We start from the raw sequence: 20,485 nt of genomic DNA on the forward strand, positions 1-20,485 counted from the left end.
TTTATGCATAAGAAATGCTGTTGAACATTTAAAAGATGTGTGCACTACAAAAGGCAAGAACAGATAATGCTTTTAATGTATTATGTGCACGCAAAGACACACAAGTTATTATCTTATTGTAATTAAGATCTAATATCACTAGGGGCGTTACCTTGAACAAATCTTCAAGGCCCATTTCACGAACAACTTTTTCACTTCGGGGCTGTAGGGCAGCAGGATCAAGTGATAACAATTCTTGTACAGCTGCTTTGAATGTCACAAGGCAATAGCTGTTGAATAAAACCAATGTGTAAAGAAATTAACAAGCCAAGACTAAAACAACAGAAGCACCAAGCACTCAAAACTAGTACATACAACAGTAGACCTTCAATAATACCTGACAAAATACTTATAAATCAGCAAATTTATCACTTGCCATCTAACAAAATGATCTGTATTACTGCTGTTTACAGAGCTAGAAAACCCTTGTTTCTGAAATGAGGAGCTAGGAGTTTTAAGGAGGTAAAAAATTCTGGGGCTCAAAATACTCAATAATACAAAGGCACAAGGAGTAATATTTCTTTGTTTAAAAGATTTAATGTAGTACCTGCTTGACACTCCAATTTCTTCTGCAGAACAAGTGTTTAATAGTAATAAACAAAACATTTTCTGGAATCCTTCATGTGCATATAAAATTAAAGGGAAAAGTATATTAAGTCAATGTTAAAATGCCATCAATGGAAATTCCTGTTAATTGTTTCCTTCTTTCACATAACCTGTAATTTATTACTGGACCATTCGTACTGATATACTTCTGTGACTGAACGTGTTTTAATCTAAGGCAATAAAGGAAAAATAATAGTGAACACACCTCTCCTGCTCACACTTAACTGCTTGTTTGTGATATTTTGGCAAAAACAAAAACCATTAGGTTGTCTCAGCCACCATACTGACTGGACATGGCCTTCTGCAATTTCTTTCCATTCCAAAAGCTGAAGGAACCATAAAAGGACATCATTTTGTCACCATTAATGAGAGAAAAACAGAATCACTGAAGGTGCTGAACACAGTAATGAAACGAGTTCCAGGTGTGCTTCCAAGATTTTTCCAATCACTTGCACTAGTGTATTATATCTGAAGGGGACCAGGAATTTGAAGGGGACAAAGTTGATGCTAATGGATAAATAAAGATTCTTTAAGAAAAACAGAAATTCCCATTAATTTTTTATCACATCTCCTATGGTGCTGTTCACAATTATTTTGGGTCATGAATGAAGAAAGTGTTCTTGCCTTATCTTCAACTGCATATATTCAAAACAGAAATAACTTCAGGCAAGCTTCTGGGAAGTTTATTGGAAACTTTGCTATTCATGCTGTATATTAATGACCTAGCAGGCAATATTAACCTCAGACTTTTTGCAGATCATGACGCTATCCATAATGAAGTAGTACATGTCGAAAGCTGCACAAATATTCAAGCTGATCTTGATAAGATTTACAAGTGATCCAAAGTTTGTCAAATTGCTTTAAATTTTCAGAAGTCTAAAACTGTGCACTTTACATAATGAAAAAAATGTAATATCCTTTGATTAAAACGTCAATGAGAAACAGTTGGAATAAGTGAATGCATACAAATATAAGTGAGTAACAGTTTGTATGGATATGAACTGGTTATAGATAAAGCCATTGGTACACTCACTTCATTGGCAGAGTAATGGGAAAATGTAGTCAGCACATAAAGGACACTGTTTACAGAACACTTCAGTGTCTGATCTTAGATGTTGGCTCATGTGTGTGGGACCAGTACCAAACAGGACTAGCAGGGGTTATAGAATATTTCAAAGAAGCGCAGCATGAATATTCACAAATTTCTCTGGCTTATGGGAGAGCATCACAGAAATTCTGAAAAACATGATTTGTCTCATACTTGAAGACAGGCGTCAATTATCCCATGAAAGTCAAGCAATGGCAGATCCACGATGGAACGTAACAATATTATGAAAATGAAAGTTGCTACTCACCTTATAGCGGAGATGCTGAGTCGCAGGGTGGTTTCAGTTGCCTGAGACTGTGGTCATGTGTGTGTGTGTGTGTGTGTGTGTGTGTGTGTGTGTGTGTGTGTGTGTGTGTGTGTGTGTGTCTGTTGTTGAAGGAGGCCTTAATGGCATAAAGCTTTATTTATTTGTGACAGTCTTTTTGTTGTTCCTATCTGTGACTCAGCATCTCCGTCATATGGTGAGTAGCAACTTCTAACAGCGTTGGACGACAATTTAAGTGCAAAGTAGATACCCAAACTTCGACTTGTTAATGTCCCTGGGGGAAATATGACTCTGCCTGGGTCCCATGTATCTGAGATTAACTTTTCTTGTGCACTGGCAGATCAGTAGTTCTCTTTAAACTTTTTTTGAAAGTCTACCCACTGCAAATCAGTCACCACTTCACTAGTTAACACAACATTAGGTGAAGTTACCCTTTTGTCTACTTTATCCTGGATAAGCTTGAATTCTTTCCACAGGTCATTTATACCTTTCCTAGCATCATTAAGTTCAGAAGGTAAAATAGGAGATACGTTTCTGGATGTTAATCTCTCGGTAACTTTTCGATCTGTAATTTCTTCAACCTGTTCCTTCAAACCACTTATATTTATGGTATCAGAGTTTGCTAATTTTTCTTTGAAGTTCCTTTCCACATTATCTACTTATGTATTAACATCTGTAATTTGCGATTGAATTATTGTCATTAAACTATCCTGCTTATCGACACTCTCTTTCAAAGTACTCAACCCTTGCTTTACAGCATTAAATTTAACATTACACACATTTTCAAAGGATCCTAACTTTTCATTAAGCTCTGATTCTACTCTATTATATTTGTCTTCAATATTCAATTCTAACCTTTTTGTCAAACCCTGAAAATTATCATTATGTTTCTGACTAAAGTCAGTGAACATTTGATTTGCATGAATGGTCAAGGAACTCGCCAAATCATTCTTTAAATCTAATTTTAAATTCTCTACCTTACTATTTAAGGCATCAAATTCAGTCTTTAAAGCATCCATGCCTTTGCATAGATTACTAAATTCTTTACTTTGTGAGTCAACTTTGGTATTTAACAAACTTATATTTGCCACTTGACTACTTAAGGTTTTACTCTGGTTATTTAATTGAGAATGTACTGAGTCTAGGTTTTCACTTAGAGTCACATTTTGAGTTTTGACTAAATTTACTAACTCAGACCAGTCAGGCACTTCCTTACTAACTTTCATAGCCATAGCTGGTTCTTGAGTTTCCTCGACTTGTCGTATGTTATCCATATTCTTGCAAGCTTTTGATCTTTTAAGCATGTTGTTGTTTTGGTCTTCAGTCCAGAGACTGGTTTGATACAGCTCTCCATGCTACTCTATCCTGTGTAAGCTTCTTCATCTCCCAGTACCTACTGCAACATGCATCCTTCTGAATCTGTTTAGTGTATTCATCTCTTGGTCTCCCTCTATGATTTTTACCAAGCGTGCTGCCCTCCAATACTAAATTGATCCCTTTATGCCTCAGAATACGTCCTACCAACCGTCCCTTCTTCTTCTAGTCAAATTGTGCCACAGATTTTCTTCTCTCCAATTCTATTCAATACCTCCTCATTAGTTATGGGATCTATCCATCTAATCTTCAGCATCCTTCTGTAGCACCACATTTCGAAAGCTCCTATTCTCTTTTTGTCTAAACTACACTCCTGGAAATGGAAAAAAGAACACATTGACACCGGTGTGTCAGACCCACCATACTTGCTCCGGACACTGCGAGAGGGCTGTACAAGCAATGATCACACGCACGGCACAGCGGACACACCAGGAACCGCGGTGTTGGCCGTCGAATGGCGCTAGCTGCGCAGCATTTGTGCACCGCCGCCGTCAGTGTCAGCCAGTTTGCCGTGGCATACGGAGCTCCATCGCAGTCTTTAACACTGGTAGCATGCCGCGACAGCGTGGACGTGAACCGTATGTGCAGTTGACGGACTTTGAGCGAGGGCGTATAGTGGGCATGCGGGAGGCCGGGTGGACGTACAGCCGAATTGCTCAACACGTGGGGCGTGAGGTCTCCACAGTACATCGATGTTGTCGCCAGTGGTCGGCGGAAGGTGCACGTGCCCGTAGACCTGGGACCGGACCGCAGCGACGCACGGATGCATGCCAAGACCGTAGGATCCTACGCAGTGCCGTAGGGGACCGCACCGCCACTTCCCAGCAAATTAGGGACACTGTTGCTCCTGGGATATCGGCGAGAACCATTTGCAACCGTCTCCATGAAGCTGGGCTACGGTCCCGCACACCGTTAGGCCGTCTTCCGCTCACGCCCCAACATCGTGCAGCCCGCCTCCAGTGGTGTCGCGACAGGCGTGAATGGAGGGACGAATGGAGACGTGTCGTCTTCAGCGATGAGAGTCGCTTCTGCCTTGGTGCCAATGATGGTCGTATGCGTGTTTGGCGCCGTGCAGGTGAGCGCCACAATCAGGACTGCATACGACCGAGGCACACAGGGCCAACACCCGGCATCATGGTGTGGGGAGCGATCTCCTACACTGGCCGTACACCACTGGTGATCGTCGAGGGGACACTGAATAGTGCACAGTACATCCAAACCGTCATCGAACCCATCGTTCTACCATTCCTAGACCGGCAAGGGAACTTGCTGTTCCAACAGGACAATGCACGTCCGCATGTATCCCGTGCCACCCAACGTGCTCTAGAAGGTGTAAGTCAACTACTCTGGCCAGCAAGATCTCCGGATCTGTCCCCCATTGAGCATGTTTTGGACTGGATGAAGCGTCGTCTCACGCGGTCTGCACGTCCAGCACGAACGCTGGTCCAACTGAGGCGCCAGGTGGAAATGGCATGGCAAGCCGTTCCACAGGACTACATCCAGCATCTCTACGATCGTCTCCATGGGAGAATAGCAGCCTGCATTGCTGCGAAAGGTGGATATACACTGTACTAGTGCCGACATTGTGCATGCTCTGTTGCCTGTGTCTATGTGCCTGTGGTTCTGTCAGTGTGATCACGTGATGTATCTGACCCCAGGAATGTGTCAATAAAGTTTCCCCTTCCTGGGACAATGAATTCACGGTGTTCTTATTTCAATTTCCAGGAGTGTATTTATCATCCACGTTTCACTTCTATACATGGCTACACTCCATACAAATACTTTCAGAAACGACTTCCTGACACTTAAATCTATACTCGATGTTAACAAATTTCTCTTCTTCAGAAATGCTTTCCTTGCCATTGTCAGTCTACATTTTATATCCTCTCTACTTCGACCATCATCATCAGTTATTTTGCTCCCCAAATAGCAAAACTCATTTACTTCTTTAAGCATCTCATTTCCTAATCTAATTCCCCCAGCATCGCCCGATTTAATTCGATTACATTCCATTATCCTCATTTTGCTTTTGTTGATGTTCATCTTATAGCCTCCTTTCAAGACACTGTCCATTCCGTTCAGCTGCTCTTCCAGGTCCTTTGCTGTCTCTGACAGAATTACAATGTCATCAGTGAACCTCAAGGTTTTTATTTCTTTTCCGTGGATTTTAATTCCTAATCCGAATTTTTATTTTGTTTCCTTTACTGCTTGCATTTAACTAACTTTAAGTATGGTAACTACACTAATAAAGTTCACTGGACAGTTTGTCCTACTTTGCACTAAAACAATAAAGTGTGAGTGTGTGTGTCTGTCACATATTTTCGTTGAAGGCGTTGTTGGCCAAAAGCTTATTTGTTTGCCTATCTGCGACTCAGTATCTTCTCCATATGGTGAGTAGCAACTTTCCTTTTCATAATATTGTCACACTGCACTGACACTCTCAAAGTTAGTGGAAGATGAAGTTCTAGAGAATTGGTAAAAAAAAAAAAGCTAATGTTTCTGTACATGGGACAAAAGAATTTTTCTCCATAGGAGACTCCTTACTTTAAAATATAGTTGTGCCAAATTTAAAAGTTGATGTGCATTCAGGCATTAGGCTGGATCAACTAAACAACTATTTAAAAAAACATTGCTACTATCCAAAACGATGTTAAAGTAAAATCACATTTCAAGGGCGTATACATGCATGTTGGTACACACTCTGTTCAACACACCAGTGAAGTCGAAATCATTACTGAATCTCAAAACTTGATTTGTACTGCCAAATCTTTGTGTATCAACTCAAGACTGGTAGTAAGTGGTATTTTGCAGTGGAGAGCGGTAAGTGACTCTTACATAAATAAGATAAACAATGGAATTAGAGATCAGCGTGATAAGCTCGGCGTGGTATTTATAAACCGAAACAAATTTATAAGTAACAAATGTCTGGGTATAGATGGTGTACATCTAAATAGGCTAGGCTCAGTGACTCTGAATAAAATGTTTTTGGGTGTTTGCAAAATCATCAATAATCAGGGAAACTGATGAAGTGTGGAAGGGATGTTAATGCAAAAGAATAAACTTAAAATTTAAAAAAATATAGATATATTCTAACAAATGATTTACTTAAAAGCATTCAAAACAGCGATAAACATTTTCTAATGCATTGGAATACAAACGGTATAGCCTCAGATTTTTGTAACCCAAGTTATTTTAAAATCAATGGACTTCAAGTTTTACTTTCAGAATGTTCAAATATAAAAATTGTATGTTTAAATGAACATTGGCTGACAACAGATAGTATATGGATTCCAAACAAAATTCAATATTTTACAATTGCCAGTAGTTTTTGTAGAGGTAACAGATCTCATGGGGGCTGCTGCATCCTCTAAATGACTCAATAAATTTTGAAGAGGGAACTGAGTTCAATTGATTGAAAGAGGAAGGCAATTTTGGAAGTTTTGCTGTGGGGCTAATTGATTTAAATACTATAATTGTATCTCTGTACAGAATTCCTGGAAGTGCTCTAACAAAATTCTTTTTATCCAAATTTCAATGTTTATTAGAAAGACTCCAGAAAGAAAAAAAAACTATAAATGCAGCAGGTTTTAATACAAATGTATTAAATAATGACACTGTACATTTTTGTGACTTAATTCAGAAACATGCTTTTAATTTAAATTTCATTGAATGTACTAGAAGAGATAGCCACTCTGAAACATATATTGACAATATTCTGACAAATCATCAGTTTTGAGGATGGAAGTAAATTCTGTTTAGATTTAGGCATATTGGATCATTCAGCACTGCTCATACAGCTTCCAAAAACATGGAAACCAAAATATGTGAAAACATGTTTTAAAAGGAACTCTAGCAAAGAGAAAGTAAATATATTTTCTAACAAACTAAGAACTATAAACTGGCCTCTAGGTAACAGTGTGTCAAGTGAAAAAAAATTAAAAACATTCCTAAACTGTTTCCTAGATGTTTTCAATGAAACTTTTCCTCATCATGCCTGGTGACAAAGAGTGGCTGATAAAATAAATTGGAATACGCCATGAATAAAAGTTTCTAGTGCCAGGAAAAGACAGCTTCACAATGAGTTAAAACATAACAAAAATGCTGACTTTGTGGGGTATTTAAAGAGAGATAAGAATACATTCAAATAAGTTGTACAGGCAGCAAAAAAATTGGGTGACAATATGCATACCAGTAAATATGTGTGATGTCAAATCTGAATTGGGAGTAAAGAACAAGTGCCAAGAAAGTGTCCAAATTAAAATTAAAAATGATATAATTATAGATCCTTTCCAAATGTCAAACTGTTTCAATGATGTTTCATAAATGTAGCAAAATCAGAAGCAGATATCACAGCTCACCAGGACAAGGTAGATGTCAACTTTGTAAATATAAAACAAAAATGCAAGCCTTAAAACATTCAAAAGAATTAGCCCAAAAGATGTAGAAGATATTATAGCGTCTTTAAAAAACAAGAAATCAGCTGGGTGGGATGAAATTCCTACCACTGTAGTCAACGCCGTTTATAACATCATTTCTCATCCATTGGCTAAAATTATTAATCAGTCATCTGAAGAAGGATATTTCCCGGATGTGTTAAAATATGCAGAAATAAGACCATTGTTCAAGAAAGGCTCACCAGATGACATGGGAAATTACCACCCTATTTCCCTGCTGCCAGTTTTTGCTAAGGTGATAGGAAGAAACAAATTCATGATACTGTGGAAAATATAATGGGAAACCTAGAATTAGGGTTTCAGCAAAATGGATTAAAACTCAATGTCACAAAAACACAATTAGTGAAGTTCGGTGCTAAAACATTATCAGCATCTCCCATAAAAATTGTGCATGACAATCAGGAAATGACTGAAGCATGTTTTGTAAAATTTCTAGGTCTAAATCTTGACAAAAATTTAAACTGGAAGGCACATGTAGACTTCTCAGCAAACAAACTAAACAGTCTAGCTTATGCAATGAATATCTTATCTGGTTCCACCCTTATGGAGACCAGAAAGGTAATCTACCACAGCTACTTTGAAACTATAATTCGATACAAAATAATTTTCTGGGGAAACTCTATGAACAGCCTGAGGTTGGTTAAGCTTCAAAGGAGAATCATAAAAAAAACCATGTGTTTAGTCCAAAAAAGAACACTGTGTCACCCATTATTCAAAAAATTAAAAATACTAACCATTCCTTCCCCAAACATCTACAAAATTTTTATTTTCATATATAAAAATCAAACCTCACCTGACAATTTTTATTTCAACCACAATTACAGTACTCATCACAGACAGAGTTTCAAACTTCCCTCCCATTATTTAAAACTTTACACTCAAACACCACTGTACATAGGATTAAAAATTTACAATAAATTAAATAACACAAATCTGTTAAATAGGGAGTTTGACCCACTAAAAAGATTGTTATTTAATACACTGGAGTTTGACCCACTAAAAAGATTCTTATTTAATACACTAGTGGAAAAATGTTATTATTCAACTGAATAATTCATGCAGGACAGTTTGGTGATTTGAGAGAAAAAAAAAAACAATAAAGAAACAATAAAGATTATGTATTGTATAATAAATTGTTAATATATTGTATAAACTGTATTGCAAGCTGCAAAATGACCATAAGTGTTATAAATGTTCTTGTTAAGTTGTTCATGTCTACAAAATCAGAGACATCTGCTTAAATATTAAATATTTTTGACGTGTTTCCAGTACAAAAATCTTTGATTTGTAACTGTACATTAGGAGATGAATAAACTACATTCCATAATCCGTTGAAGTTTTGGCATGATACCCATAAATTATACTTATCCTTCCAATATTTTAGCTGTACTGTATACCTTTCTGATATGTTCAGGCTAAACTGACAGACTAATGCTGCAGCACTCATTCTGTCCTTTTAAAACTGCAAACGCACCACTGTGCATGCGGCCAGAGGCACCCAAATGCCAGAGATGATGATCAGTGGCAAAGAAGTTAGTGTAAATAGGACTTGTTGCTACACAATCGATCCATGCTGGGATATCATTGTAACATTATGAGCTGCATTGTGGTAACTTCTTTGCAAGTCTGTTACAGAAAACGCCAGATTCCATCACTTGTCAAAGTTGAAAATGCTTTCTCTATTAATTAAATTCTTTGTTAAAAAAATTTAAAGTGCTTCTTATACTACTGAGTCCCAAAATATGAAGTCAATGCTAAAATTACATTTTCATAACGCACAGAGTGACCAGTGTTGGTCAAAGAAATAGATTTTACATAGAGAGGCTGTGACATGTTGTTCAGCACTCCCTGTGGTACCACACTGTACTATTACCTGCCATGCTTTCGGAAGTCATTACGTATGAGTGACAAAAATGAGGATGTATTGTCGCATGCGGCTGGCGTTTGGAAATCAGTCCCATGGCGTCAATTGCTTGCTGTGCGGTGTGATCTTTGTCTTGACCACCAAACTTGTGAAAGTGTTGTTAAGGATTCAATGGCAGCTAAATATTTGTGACAAACAAGACCGTAATTATGATTGCTGCTCGTATTACTAGCAGAAATTCAAGCTGTGCTCTCAGATTCCTTCCCAATCACACTTTTGGAAATTGCTACACATTCGGAAATAAGCAGCCAAGTATTTGTGACCTGCAAGAATATAAATGTTATTGCTGCTCATTTCACTCACAGCAATTAGATTAGATTCCTGCCGAACTGTACCCATCGATATTGCAAAATATTCTGGGAAAAAAAAGGTCAAACATTTGTGACAAGAAAGACTATAAATGTCATTGCTCACTGTTTCACTTGCAACAGTATTGTCTTTTCTTTTTTAATCTCAACGATGTTACAAAATCAAAGAAATGCATTCCCGATAGAGCATGCTCCTGTGTGCAGATAACAACGAACGTTACAGAATATAATTCTGTTACATGAATAAGATGATCCCAGTGTGTTACAAATGCGAAGATGAGAAAAAAAAGGAGAGAGAGAGAGAAAATGACCAGGACACAAACGTACTTCCTTCGACTCCTCTATTGCATGTCTGTAACAGCAGCTTCACAGCGTTCAGTTACAGATCCAAAAATTATTATTGTTCCTCTTAGAATCTGCCAAGGACTTTACAGCTGATGTATCCTTGACAGACACTTAATTATAAGAAACTGTACCTAGGGTGATGTGATTGTGATAAATTTTCAATGCACTGTTGCCCTGAAATGGGGTACTGCCATAACATGCAAGTTATCATATGGAAACAATGAAATACAATGAATTCTCTAAAAATTAACACGCATTGGTTGTCAGATGATCAATTTCCAATTTGAGATGAACACCAGTCGAAAGCAGTTATGGCCTCTTCATTTTAGTCACTTGTCTTTCTATGGTTGTTTTAAAAGCGAGATAGTAGATGTGCAAACTAGTAAGATATGTAATTGCTGAACTTCTTTTTGAAATTATGCCTAACATTTGTACAGTGTATAACTACATGCACAAGAGTGTGCACTGTTTAAAAATATTATCTGTTGGTGGTTTTCGTCATTTGCGTTATACATTAGCAAAGGAAGAATTTTCACATATTTAACTTTCCATGAATATGTGAATATATTATTTTAGGTTATGTTTCATAATTTCCTTGCACACTGTCAGGTACCATGCCTCTGTTCTGACTTAGAAAAACATGGCGGAGACTTGTTCAATTTGTGTCACTCTGATTGCGGTGTTGTGTCTTTAACGTATTCTGTCTCTTTGGTGCTGATGCACTGATCTGGTACAGCTGATGTAGGGGGCTGTACAATCCAGGTGTACCTATGGTGTCCCAAGCATCTTTTGTGGAGTGTATGAGTCATTCATCTGATACATGAAAGGCTACAGTCATAGGAGATCTTGTAAACCGTAGGCTTGCAGTGGATCAAGTCATCTTTGACAGAATCTAAAACTGCTTCTGTCTTCACTGGAGAGGAAAAAATTATTTTCACTTTGCACTTGGTGAGGAGCCATCCTGTTTTTGACACAAAGCTTCCCACAAATAGTAGAAAAGCCATGAGTTTAAATCTCTCTTTGTCTCCTTCCTCAATCCTTATGTTTGCCTTAGGTTTTGTTTGTAGTGCCTTGCATGTCTGTTGTGGAGAATATCCATTTTCTTAAAAAACTCCCTTTAAGTGAAGAAATTCATCCTGTAGACTGTTCTTGTCAGCAATTATACATGCTCTTTGAAGCAAAATTCAGAAAACAATCGTCATTCGGAAAGCATGGCAGCTACTTGCACGTAACTATAAGTCTGTATGACTTTGAGTCTAATAAATTGCTGTCCCAAGGTGCCATCAGATTTGCAATGATGGCTCTACATCGCATATATAAGAACTATGACAATTCCATATCGCATATATACATATAAGTGTATATCTAAAAACACAAGATGATGTGACTTACCGAACAAAAGTGCTGGCAGGTCGATAGACACACAAACAAACACAAACATACACATGAAATTCAAGCTTTCGCAACAAACTGTTGCCTCATCAGGAAAGAGGGAAGGAGGGGGAAAGACGAAAGGATGTGGGTTTTAAGGGAGAGGGTAAGGAGTCATTCCAATCCCGGGAGCGGAAAGACTTACCTCAGGGGGAAAAAAGGACAGGTATACACTCGCACACACGCACATATCCATCCGCAGATACACAGACACAAGCAGACATTTGTAGAGGCCTTTGAATATGTCTGCTTGTGTCTGTATATGTGTGTGTGTGTGTGTGTGTGTGTGTGTGTGTGTGTGGGCGCGCGCGCGAGTGTATACCCGTCCTTTTTTCCCCCTAAGGTGAGTCTTTCTGCTCCCGGAATTGGAATGACTCCTTACCCTCTCCCTTAAAACCCACATCCTTTCGTCTTTCCCTCTCCTTCCCTCTTTCCTGACGAAGCAACCGTTGGTTGCGAAAGCTTGACTTTTGTGTGTTTGTTTGTGTCTCTATCGACCTGCCAGCACTTTCTTTTGGTAAGTCCCATAATCTTTGTTTCAAAACCCACATCCTTTCATCTTTCCCTCTCCTTCCCTCTTTCCTGATGAAGCAACTGTTTGTTGCGAAAGCTTGAATTTTGTGTGTATGTTTGTGTTTGTTTGTTTGTGTGTCTATTGACCTGCCAGTGCTTTTGTTTGGTAAGTCTCATCATCTTTGTTTTTAGATATATTTTTCCCACGTGGAATGTTTCCCTCTAATATATATATATATATATCTAAAAACAAAGATGATGTGACTTACCAAACGAAAGCGCTGGCACGTCGATAGACACACAAACAAACACAAATATACACACAAAATTCTAGCTTTCGCAACCAACGGTTGCTTCGTAAGAGGGAAGGAGAGGGAAAGACGAGAGGATGTGGGTTTTAAAGGAGAGGGTAAGGAGACATTCCAATCCCAGGAGCGGAAAGACTTACCTTAGGGGGAAAAAAGGACGGGTATACACTCGCACACACATATGTGTGTGGATGGATATGTGTGTGTGCGCGAGTGTATACCCGTCCTTTTTTCCCCCTAAAGTAAGTCTTTCCGCTCCCGGGATTGGAATGACTCCTTACCCTCTCCCTTAAAACTCACATCCTTTCATCTTTCCCTCTCCTTCCCTCTTTCCTGATGAGGCAACAGTTTGTTGCGAAAGCTTGAATTTTGTGTGTATGTTTGTGTGTCTATCGACGTGCTAGCGCTTCCGTCTGGTAAGTCACATCATCTTTGTTTTTAGATATATTTTTCCCACGTGGAATGTTTCCCTCTATTAAAATATATATATATATATATATATATATATATATATATATATATATATATATATATATATATATATATATATATATATAAAAAAACAAAGATGAGGTGACTTACCGAACGAAAGCGCTGGCAGGTCGATAGACACACAAACAAACACAAACATACACACAAAATTCAAGCTTTCGCAACAAACTGTTGCCTCATCAGGAAAGAGGGAAGGAAAGGGAAAGACTAAAGGACGTGGGTTTTAAGGGAGAGGGTAAGGAGTCATTCCAATCACGGGAGCAGAAAGACTTACCTTAGGGGGAAAAAAGGACGGGTATACACTCGCACACACACACACATCCATCCACACACATATGGAGAAGGGGCAGGTCGATAGCAACACAGACAGACACATACATACACACAAAATTCAAGCTTTCGCAACAAACTGTTGCCTCATCAGGAAAGAGGGAAGGAGAGGGAAAGATGAAAGGATGTGAGTTTTAAGGGAGAGGGTAAGGAGTCATTCCAATCCCGGGAGCGGAAAGACTTACCTTAGGGGGAAAAAAGGACGGGTATACACTCGCACACACACACATATCCATCCACACACATATGTGTGTGCGAGTGTATACCCGTCCTTTTTTCCCCCTAAGGTAAGTCTTTCCGCTCCCGGGATTGGAATGACTCCTTACCCTCTCCCTTAAAACCCACATCCTTTCGTCTTTACCTCTCCTTCCCTCTTTCCTGATGAGGCAACAGTTTGTTGCGAAAGCTTGAATTTTGTGTGTATGTTTGTGTTTGTTTGTGTGTCTATCGACCTGCCAGCGCTTTCGTTCGGTAAGTCACCTCATCTTTGTTTTTATATATAATTTTTCCCACGTGGAATGTTTCCCTCTATTATATATATATATATCTAAAAAGAAAGATGATGAAACTTACCAAACAAAAGCGCTGGCAGGTCGATAGACACACAAACAAACACAAACATACACACAAAATTCTAGCTTTCGCAACCAATGGTTGCCTCGTCAGGAAAGAGGGAAGGAGAAGGAAAGACAAAACGATATGGGTTTTAAGGGAGAGGGTAAGGAGTCATTCCAATCCCGGGAGCGGAAAGACTTACCTTAGGGGGAAAAAAGGACAGGTATACACTCATTTCATGTCTGCTTGTGTCTGCTTCATGTCTGCTTGTGTCTGTGTATGTGTGGATGGATATGTGTGTGTGTGCGAGTGTATACCTGTCCTTTTTTCCCCCTAAGGTAAGTCTTTCCGCTCCCGGGATTGGAATGACTCCTTACCCTCTCCCTTAAAACCCATATCCTTTTGTCTTTCCTTCTCCTTCCCTCTTTCCTGACGAGGCAACCATTGGTTGCGAAAGCTAGAATTTTGTGTGTATGTTTGTGTGTCTATCGACCTGCCAGCACTTTTGTTTGGTAAGTTTCATCATCTTTCTTTTTAGATATATTTTTCCCATGTGGAATGTTTCCCTCTATTTTTTATATATATATATATATATATATATATATATATATATATATATATATATATATATATATATATCTGTGTGTGTATGTAAACAATTACCTACTGAATAGTATATAGACATGGAATCTATTAAGCATATAGAAGTTGAAAAGTAGAGGAGGACTCCAGGGATTAGATGAAGTAATAAGTAAATGCGAAGTGTAGAATAGGTTTTTTACCTTTACTAGAAAATATTTAATTCTAGTACACATAGGAATGTATACTGGGGTTAATGAACCATGAGGCCTACTCACAAAGAATAAGGGGGGCGTACCCGGCATTTACCGAATATAAAGGGCAGGCGTACCTACATGGAGATAGGATGACCTGTAGCCTAATGAATAGGGATGTTGTATAAAGGGGCGTACCTACCAGAATAGAGAGAGGAAGTGCACTCACATGGTCAACCCACAGGCAAGGTATAGGTACTGATCCTACGGGAAAAGGACAGTATCGTGACAGAAGTCACACATTTTATAGGGATTATTCCAGTAAGTTTGAATTCTATACACAACGAGCATTGTTATATGCGACGTAAATTTACAAGTGTCAAAAGGAACACTTTCATGTTGCCCAGAGTTCTTCCGAATTACATAAAATTTTAGAACTAACAGATACTTATGAAAGGTAGTATTAAAGATGAAAATAGAAAATAGATTACTCAAGTGTCACAAACACCTGTAGTTTACGATTGAAAATAAAAATAAAGTCTCACGTTTCCTAAATACTAGTCAGGCTTACTGGGTCACTAATGAATACTCAGGTCTTGATATCAAAGAATCGCTCAATATATACTGTTAAAATGTGGATTGTTATTAGGTGTGATATTAATGTACATGATGATTATGTATAAAATATCGCATGTTCGATCAGAGGAGGGGGATATGTAGCGTTTCAAGAATTTCTGCGTAAATTATAGAACCACTTGGCCTTCAACCTCGAACACACAATATTTTAAATATAAGTGTGAGAGAGCCTATCAACTGCACATCGCCTGTCTGTGTGTGCAGGTCCGAAGTGTGTAGTAAGAAGACGTAGACACAGTGGTCGAACGGCACAGACAAGTGTTTGCTGGCCGTGCCATGGAAGTTTAATGAAAGAACACGGCAGACTCAAGGAACTTCTGTGTTATTCCATACTGTTTCATAACTTTGACTATTGTAGTGGAAAAAAGGAAGAACAGTTGAAATATTGTTAAATGGATGCTCGTCTTGGACTTGGAGAGGATAAGACATGTATTCAGATTCAGGATGAGAATGGACTTGGTTTTTAAGCCAACTTTCTCTTATGTGTAAGTGAACTTTGTTTCCAACCTTTGGATATGCAAGACGACTTACTTGACAGTGTTTGTTTATGTAGAGAATGAGATTTGTAAAAGTTTTGATGTTTAAATATACATCGTTAAGTGAAGCAAAAGAAACTGTGTATGTCTGCTTATTTGTTTCTAAGTAGAAAGAGTCTTGAGAAATTCCTGTTCCTAGCAAATATACTTCGCAGAAGAAGAGAAAAGGAGGTTGCAGAAGCTAGCTAACCCGCAAGGAAAGTCGGCTGACAATCTCAAGTAAATCGTATCGTTAAAGAAGCGGGAGTTTACACACATACTTCACCACTTTAAGTCATCCAAAGTGTTAAAACACAGTCCATGAATTTAAAAGGATGGAGGAAGTGCTGCAGTGTCAGTCTGCTGGCTAACTCTGAAGATAGGTGAAAAATACAAGCCTAAAATATAAGGAGAGGAAATAGAATTTATGGGGCTGCGTGTCGAAAATTTCATGTGTGGTTGGGGGGGGAGGGAGAGAGGGGAGTGGGGAGGAAGAGGGAGAGAGGGGAGGGGGGAGGAAGGGGGGGAGAGAGGTGGAGGGAGGGAGAGAACAGATAAAAATTTATATGCTAATAAATCAATATTATACAATAATCTCAATTGCAATACCTGTTAACATCATTTGGGGACAAAGTCCACTGGAAATTCTCCATGTAGAAAAGGTTTGAGGCCATATGTAATGGTTTAGCTTGAATGATGACTGACATCAGCAATGGTAGCGTATCATCAGATGTTAATGCAGGAAGCTGGCCTTCTTCTGCAAATATAACGAGGAAGTAACAATCACTACTTCAGTAGTATTACTAATTTTGTTATTGAATCATATTTCAGTAGTATTACTAATTTTGTTATTGAATCATATTTCACCACAATATTTACATGAAGTCCTGTATCAGAAACAAACACAGGTGTTGAGAAACACCGCTGCTCATTTTTAATTGTAAGTGTTGAGTGGCGAAGAAACATTTAGAACACTGAAAAATTGTCTGTTGCATAGCTGGCTACAAATCATCTTAAGACAAAAATGGCTCAAACATGAAATGTTACTGATGTGATCTATTGTTTACATTCTAGAGGGAAAGAATCAAAAAACACACAAATCTAACCAAAAGGACTATATTGTGGCCAGTGACTATGGCCCCACTGCAAGGATCCTCACTCCAGTGAGATAAGTATTTAATCTGATTACTTGTGGTCTAAGGCCACACTTTTCCTTCATAATTTCTTGACTGTTTTAATCACACAACCATATCTACTTGTTTATCAAGGTTGACCTCCACTTCCTCTACATCACGGTCCATCTCATGTTCATGGCCTTGCTGCCAGTACACACTATGTCTTCCACAGCCTTGCCAATTCCAAACTCTTTAGTCTTCTACATCCACATCTATACTCTGAAAATGACAATGAGATGCACGGCAGAGGGTATATCCCATTGTACCCGCTATTAGGGTTTCTTCCTGTTCCATTCATATATTAGGCACGGGAAGAATGACTGACTGAATGCCTCTGTGTGTGCAGTAATTACTCTAATCTTATTTTCATGATTCCCATGTGAGCAATAAATAGGGGGTTGTAGTATATCCCTAGAGTAATCATTAAAGCCAGTTCTTGAGACTTTGTTAATAGACTTTCTCGGGATAGTTTATGTCTGTCTTCAAGAGTATGCCAGTTCAGTTTCTTCAGCACCTCTGTGACACTCTCCCATGGATTAAATAAACCTGTGACCATTCATGCTGCTCTTCTCAGTATACATTCATTATCCCATGTTAGTCCTATCTGGTTAGGGTCCCACACATTTGAGCAACACTCTAGGATGGGTGGCACAAGTGATTTGGAAGCAATTTCTTTTGTAGGCTGATAGCACTTCCCCAGTATTCTACCAATAGACTGAAGTCTACCACCTGCTTTACCCATGACTGAACCTGTGTGATCATTCCATTGCATATCCCTACAAAGCGTTACACCCAGCTATTTGTACGAGTTTGCAGATTCTAACAGTGACTCATTGATTTTATAGTCACAGGATTTTATCTTCTTTTGTTCCGTGAAGTGCACAGTTTTACATTTCTGAACATTTAAAGGAAGTTGCCAATGTCTGCACCACTTTGAAATCTTATCAATATCTGACTGATTATTTATGCACCTTCTATAAGATAGTACTCCATCACAGATAATTGCACCATCTGAAAAAAAAAAAAAAAAAAGAAACCTGATTTTATTATTCATATTGTCTGCATTAATATACAGCATGAACACCACGGGTCCCAACACGCTTCCCTGGGGCACATTCAACGTTACTTCTACAGCTGACGATCATGCTGTGTCCTCCCTATGAATAAGTTCTCAATCCAGTCACAAATCTCACTCCCATATGATTGTACTTTCAACAATAAGCTCAGGTGCAGTACTGAGTCAAATACTTTCTGCATCTACCTGGTTGCCTTGATCCAAAGCTTTCAGTATGTCATGCGAGAAAAGAGTAAGTTAGATTTCACATGATTGATGTTTTTGATGTCCATGCTGGTTGACATTGAAGAGGTCATTCTGTTCAAGATACCTTATTATGTGTGCTTCTTGTAAGGCCAGTTGTATGTTTACATGTTCTTTTCCTTTGAAAACTGTACCTACAAAAAATCTATATCTTCTCATGAGTGCTCACATATCATATGCTGACCACATTCTAAGACATCTAGAAGAATACTGTTTACATCATGTTGCACTGTCACTATCAAAGAAAGAATGGAAGGTGAAACAAGTACAGTACAGAATTTTTTAAGGGAATTACGGACAATATGGTTACCTCCTCCTCCAACAATTTAACATTGTGCAAAGACCCAGCTCTAATAACAACTGATGTACTGATATACATCCCACAAGTCCTTTGCCTTCTTCATAACATAAAACAGGAGATATCCTTCCCATCAGGATGACAAGCACACATTACATGTCACACTCCTCCACACACTACACATACCCTGTACCAATGTTGACCGACAACAGAAAAGCGATCCGTCATTTACTTCCAACCTGACTAAAAGGCAAATCACATCTCCTGCTATAACTTCTACAATTTCTCACTGCTCCTTAAGATGAGAAATCTCCCTCCTGAAATGTGCTCTGCACTAGCCATCCTCAAAGTGGGGGAGGGGGGTGACTCCCCCTGGAAGGAACATGGAGTAGCAGAGGGGGCACTCCGGCTCTCATTGAAATATTTATATTTGGTTCAAAATGGTTCAAATGACTCTGAGCACTATGGGACTTAACATCTATGGTCATCAGTCCCCAAGAACTTAGAACTACTTAAACCTAACGAACCTAAGGACAGCACACAACACCCAGCCAACACGAGGCAGAGAAAATCCCTGACCCCGCCGGGAATCGAACCCGGGAACCCGGGCGTGGGAAGCGAGAACGCTACCGCACGACCACGAGATGCGGGCATTTATATTTGATCTCATATCTAAAATATAGGGAGCGAAAGGCTGTTTACAATTTGTACAGAAACCAGATGGCAGTTATAAGAGTCGAGGGACATGAAAGGGAAGCAGCAGTTGGGAAAGGAGTGAGACAGGGTTGTAGCCTCTCCCCGATGTTATTCAATCTGTATATTGAGCAAGCACTAAAGGAAACAAAAGAAAAATTCGGAGTAGGTATTAAAATCCATGGAGAAGAAATAAAAATTTGAGGTTCGCCGATGACATTGTAATTCTGTCAGAGACAGCAAAGGACTTGGAAGAGCAGTTGAATGGAATGGACAGTGTCTTGAAAGGAGGATATAAGATGAACATCAACAAAAGCAAAACGAGGATGATGGAATTTAGTCGAATTAAGTTGGGTGATGCTGAGGTAATTACATTAGGAAATGAGACACTTAAAGTAGTAAAGGAGTTTTGCTATTTGGGGAGCAAAATAACTGATGATGGTCGAAGTAGAGAGGATATAAAATGTAGACTGGCAATGGCAAGAAAAGCGTTTCTGAAGAAGAGAAATTTGTTAACATCGAGTACAGATTTAAGTGTCAGGAAGTCATTTCTGAAAGTATTTGTATGGAGTGTAGCCATGTATGGAAGTAAACATGGACGATAAATAGTTTGGACAAGAAGAGAATAGAAGCTTTCGAAATGTGGTGCTACAGAAGAATGCTGAAGATAAGATGGGTAGATCACATAACTAATGAGGTGGTATTGAATAGAATTGGGGAGGAGTTTGTGGCACAACTTGACAAGAAGAAGGGATCGGTTAGTACGACATGTTCTGAGGCATCAAGGGATCACAAATTTAGCATTGGAGGGCAGTGTGGAGGGTAAAAATCATAGAGGGAGACCAAGAGATGAATACACTAAGCAGATTCAGAAGGACGTAGGTTGCAGTAGGTACTGGGAGATGAAGCTTGCACAGGATAGAGTAGCATGGAGAGCTGCATCAAACCAGTCTCAGGACTGAAGACAACAACAACAACAACAACAACAACAACAAAAACTTTAGCTGAACAAATACAGATGGTGC

The 20,485-nt window shown here is 38.8% G+C and overlaps 1 protein-coding gene across 1 annotated transcript in view; it reads right to left on the minus strand.

The window, feature by feature from the left end:
• The window catches only part of LOC124546006 (ankyrin repeat domain-containing protein 27-like), a 98,479-nt gene that overhangs the window by 7,898 nt on the left and 70,096 nt on the right, over positions 1-20,485 (minus strand). Inside the window, exons 9-10 of the mRNA XM_047124977.1 lie at positions 16,586-16,733; positions 152-269 (exon numbers count right to left, since the gene is read on the minus strand). Of these exons, the coding sequence (XP_046980933.1) occupies positions 152-269; positions 16,586-16,733 (266 nt within the window). The remainder of the gene's footprint in view (positions 1-151; positions 270-16,585; positions 16,734-20,485) is intronic.

This window comes from Schistocerca americana, chromosome 8 (assembly GCF_021461395.2).
Source record: "Schistocerca americana isolate TAMUIC-IGC-003095 chromosome 8, iqSchAmer2.1, whole genome shotgun sequence".
Taxonomy (NCBI): domain Eukaryota; kingdom Metazoa; phylum Arthropoda; class Insecta; order Orthoptera; family Acrididae; genus Schistocerca; species Schistocerca americana.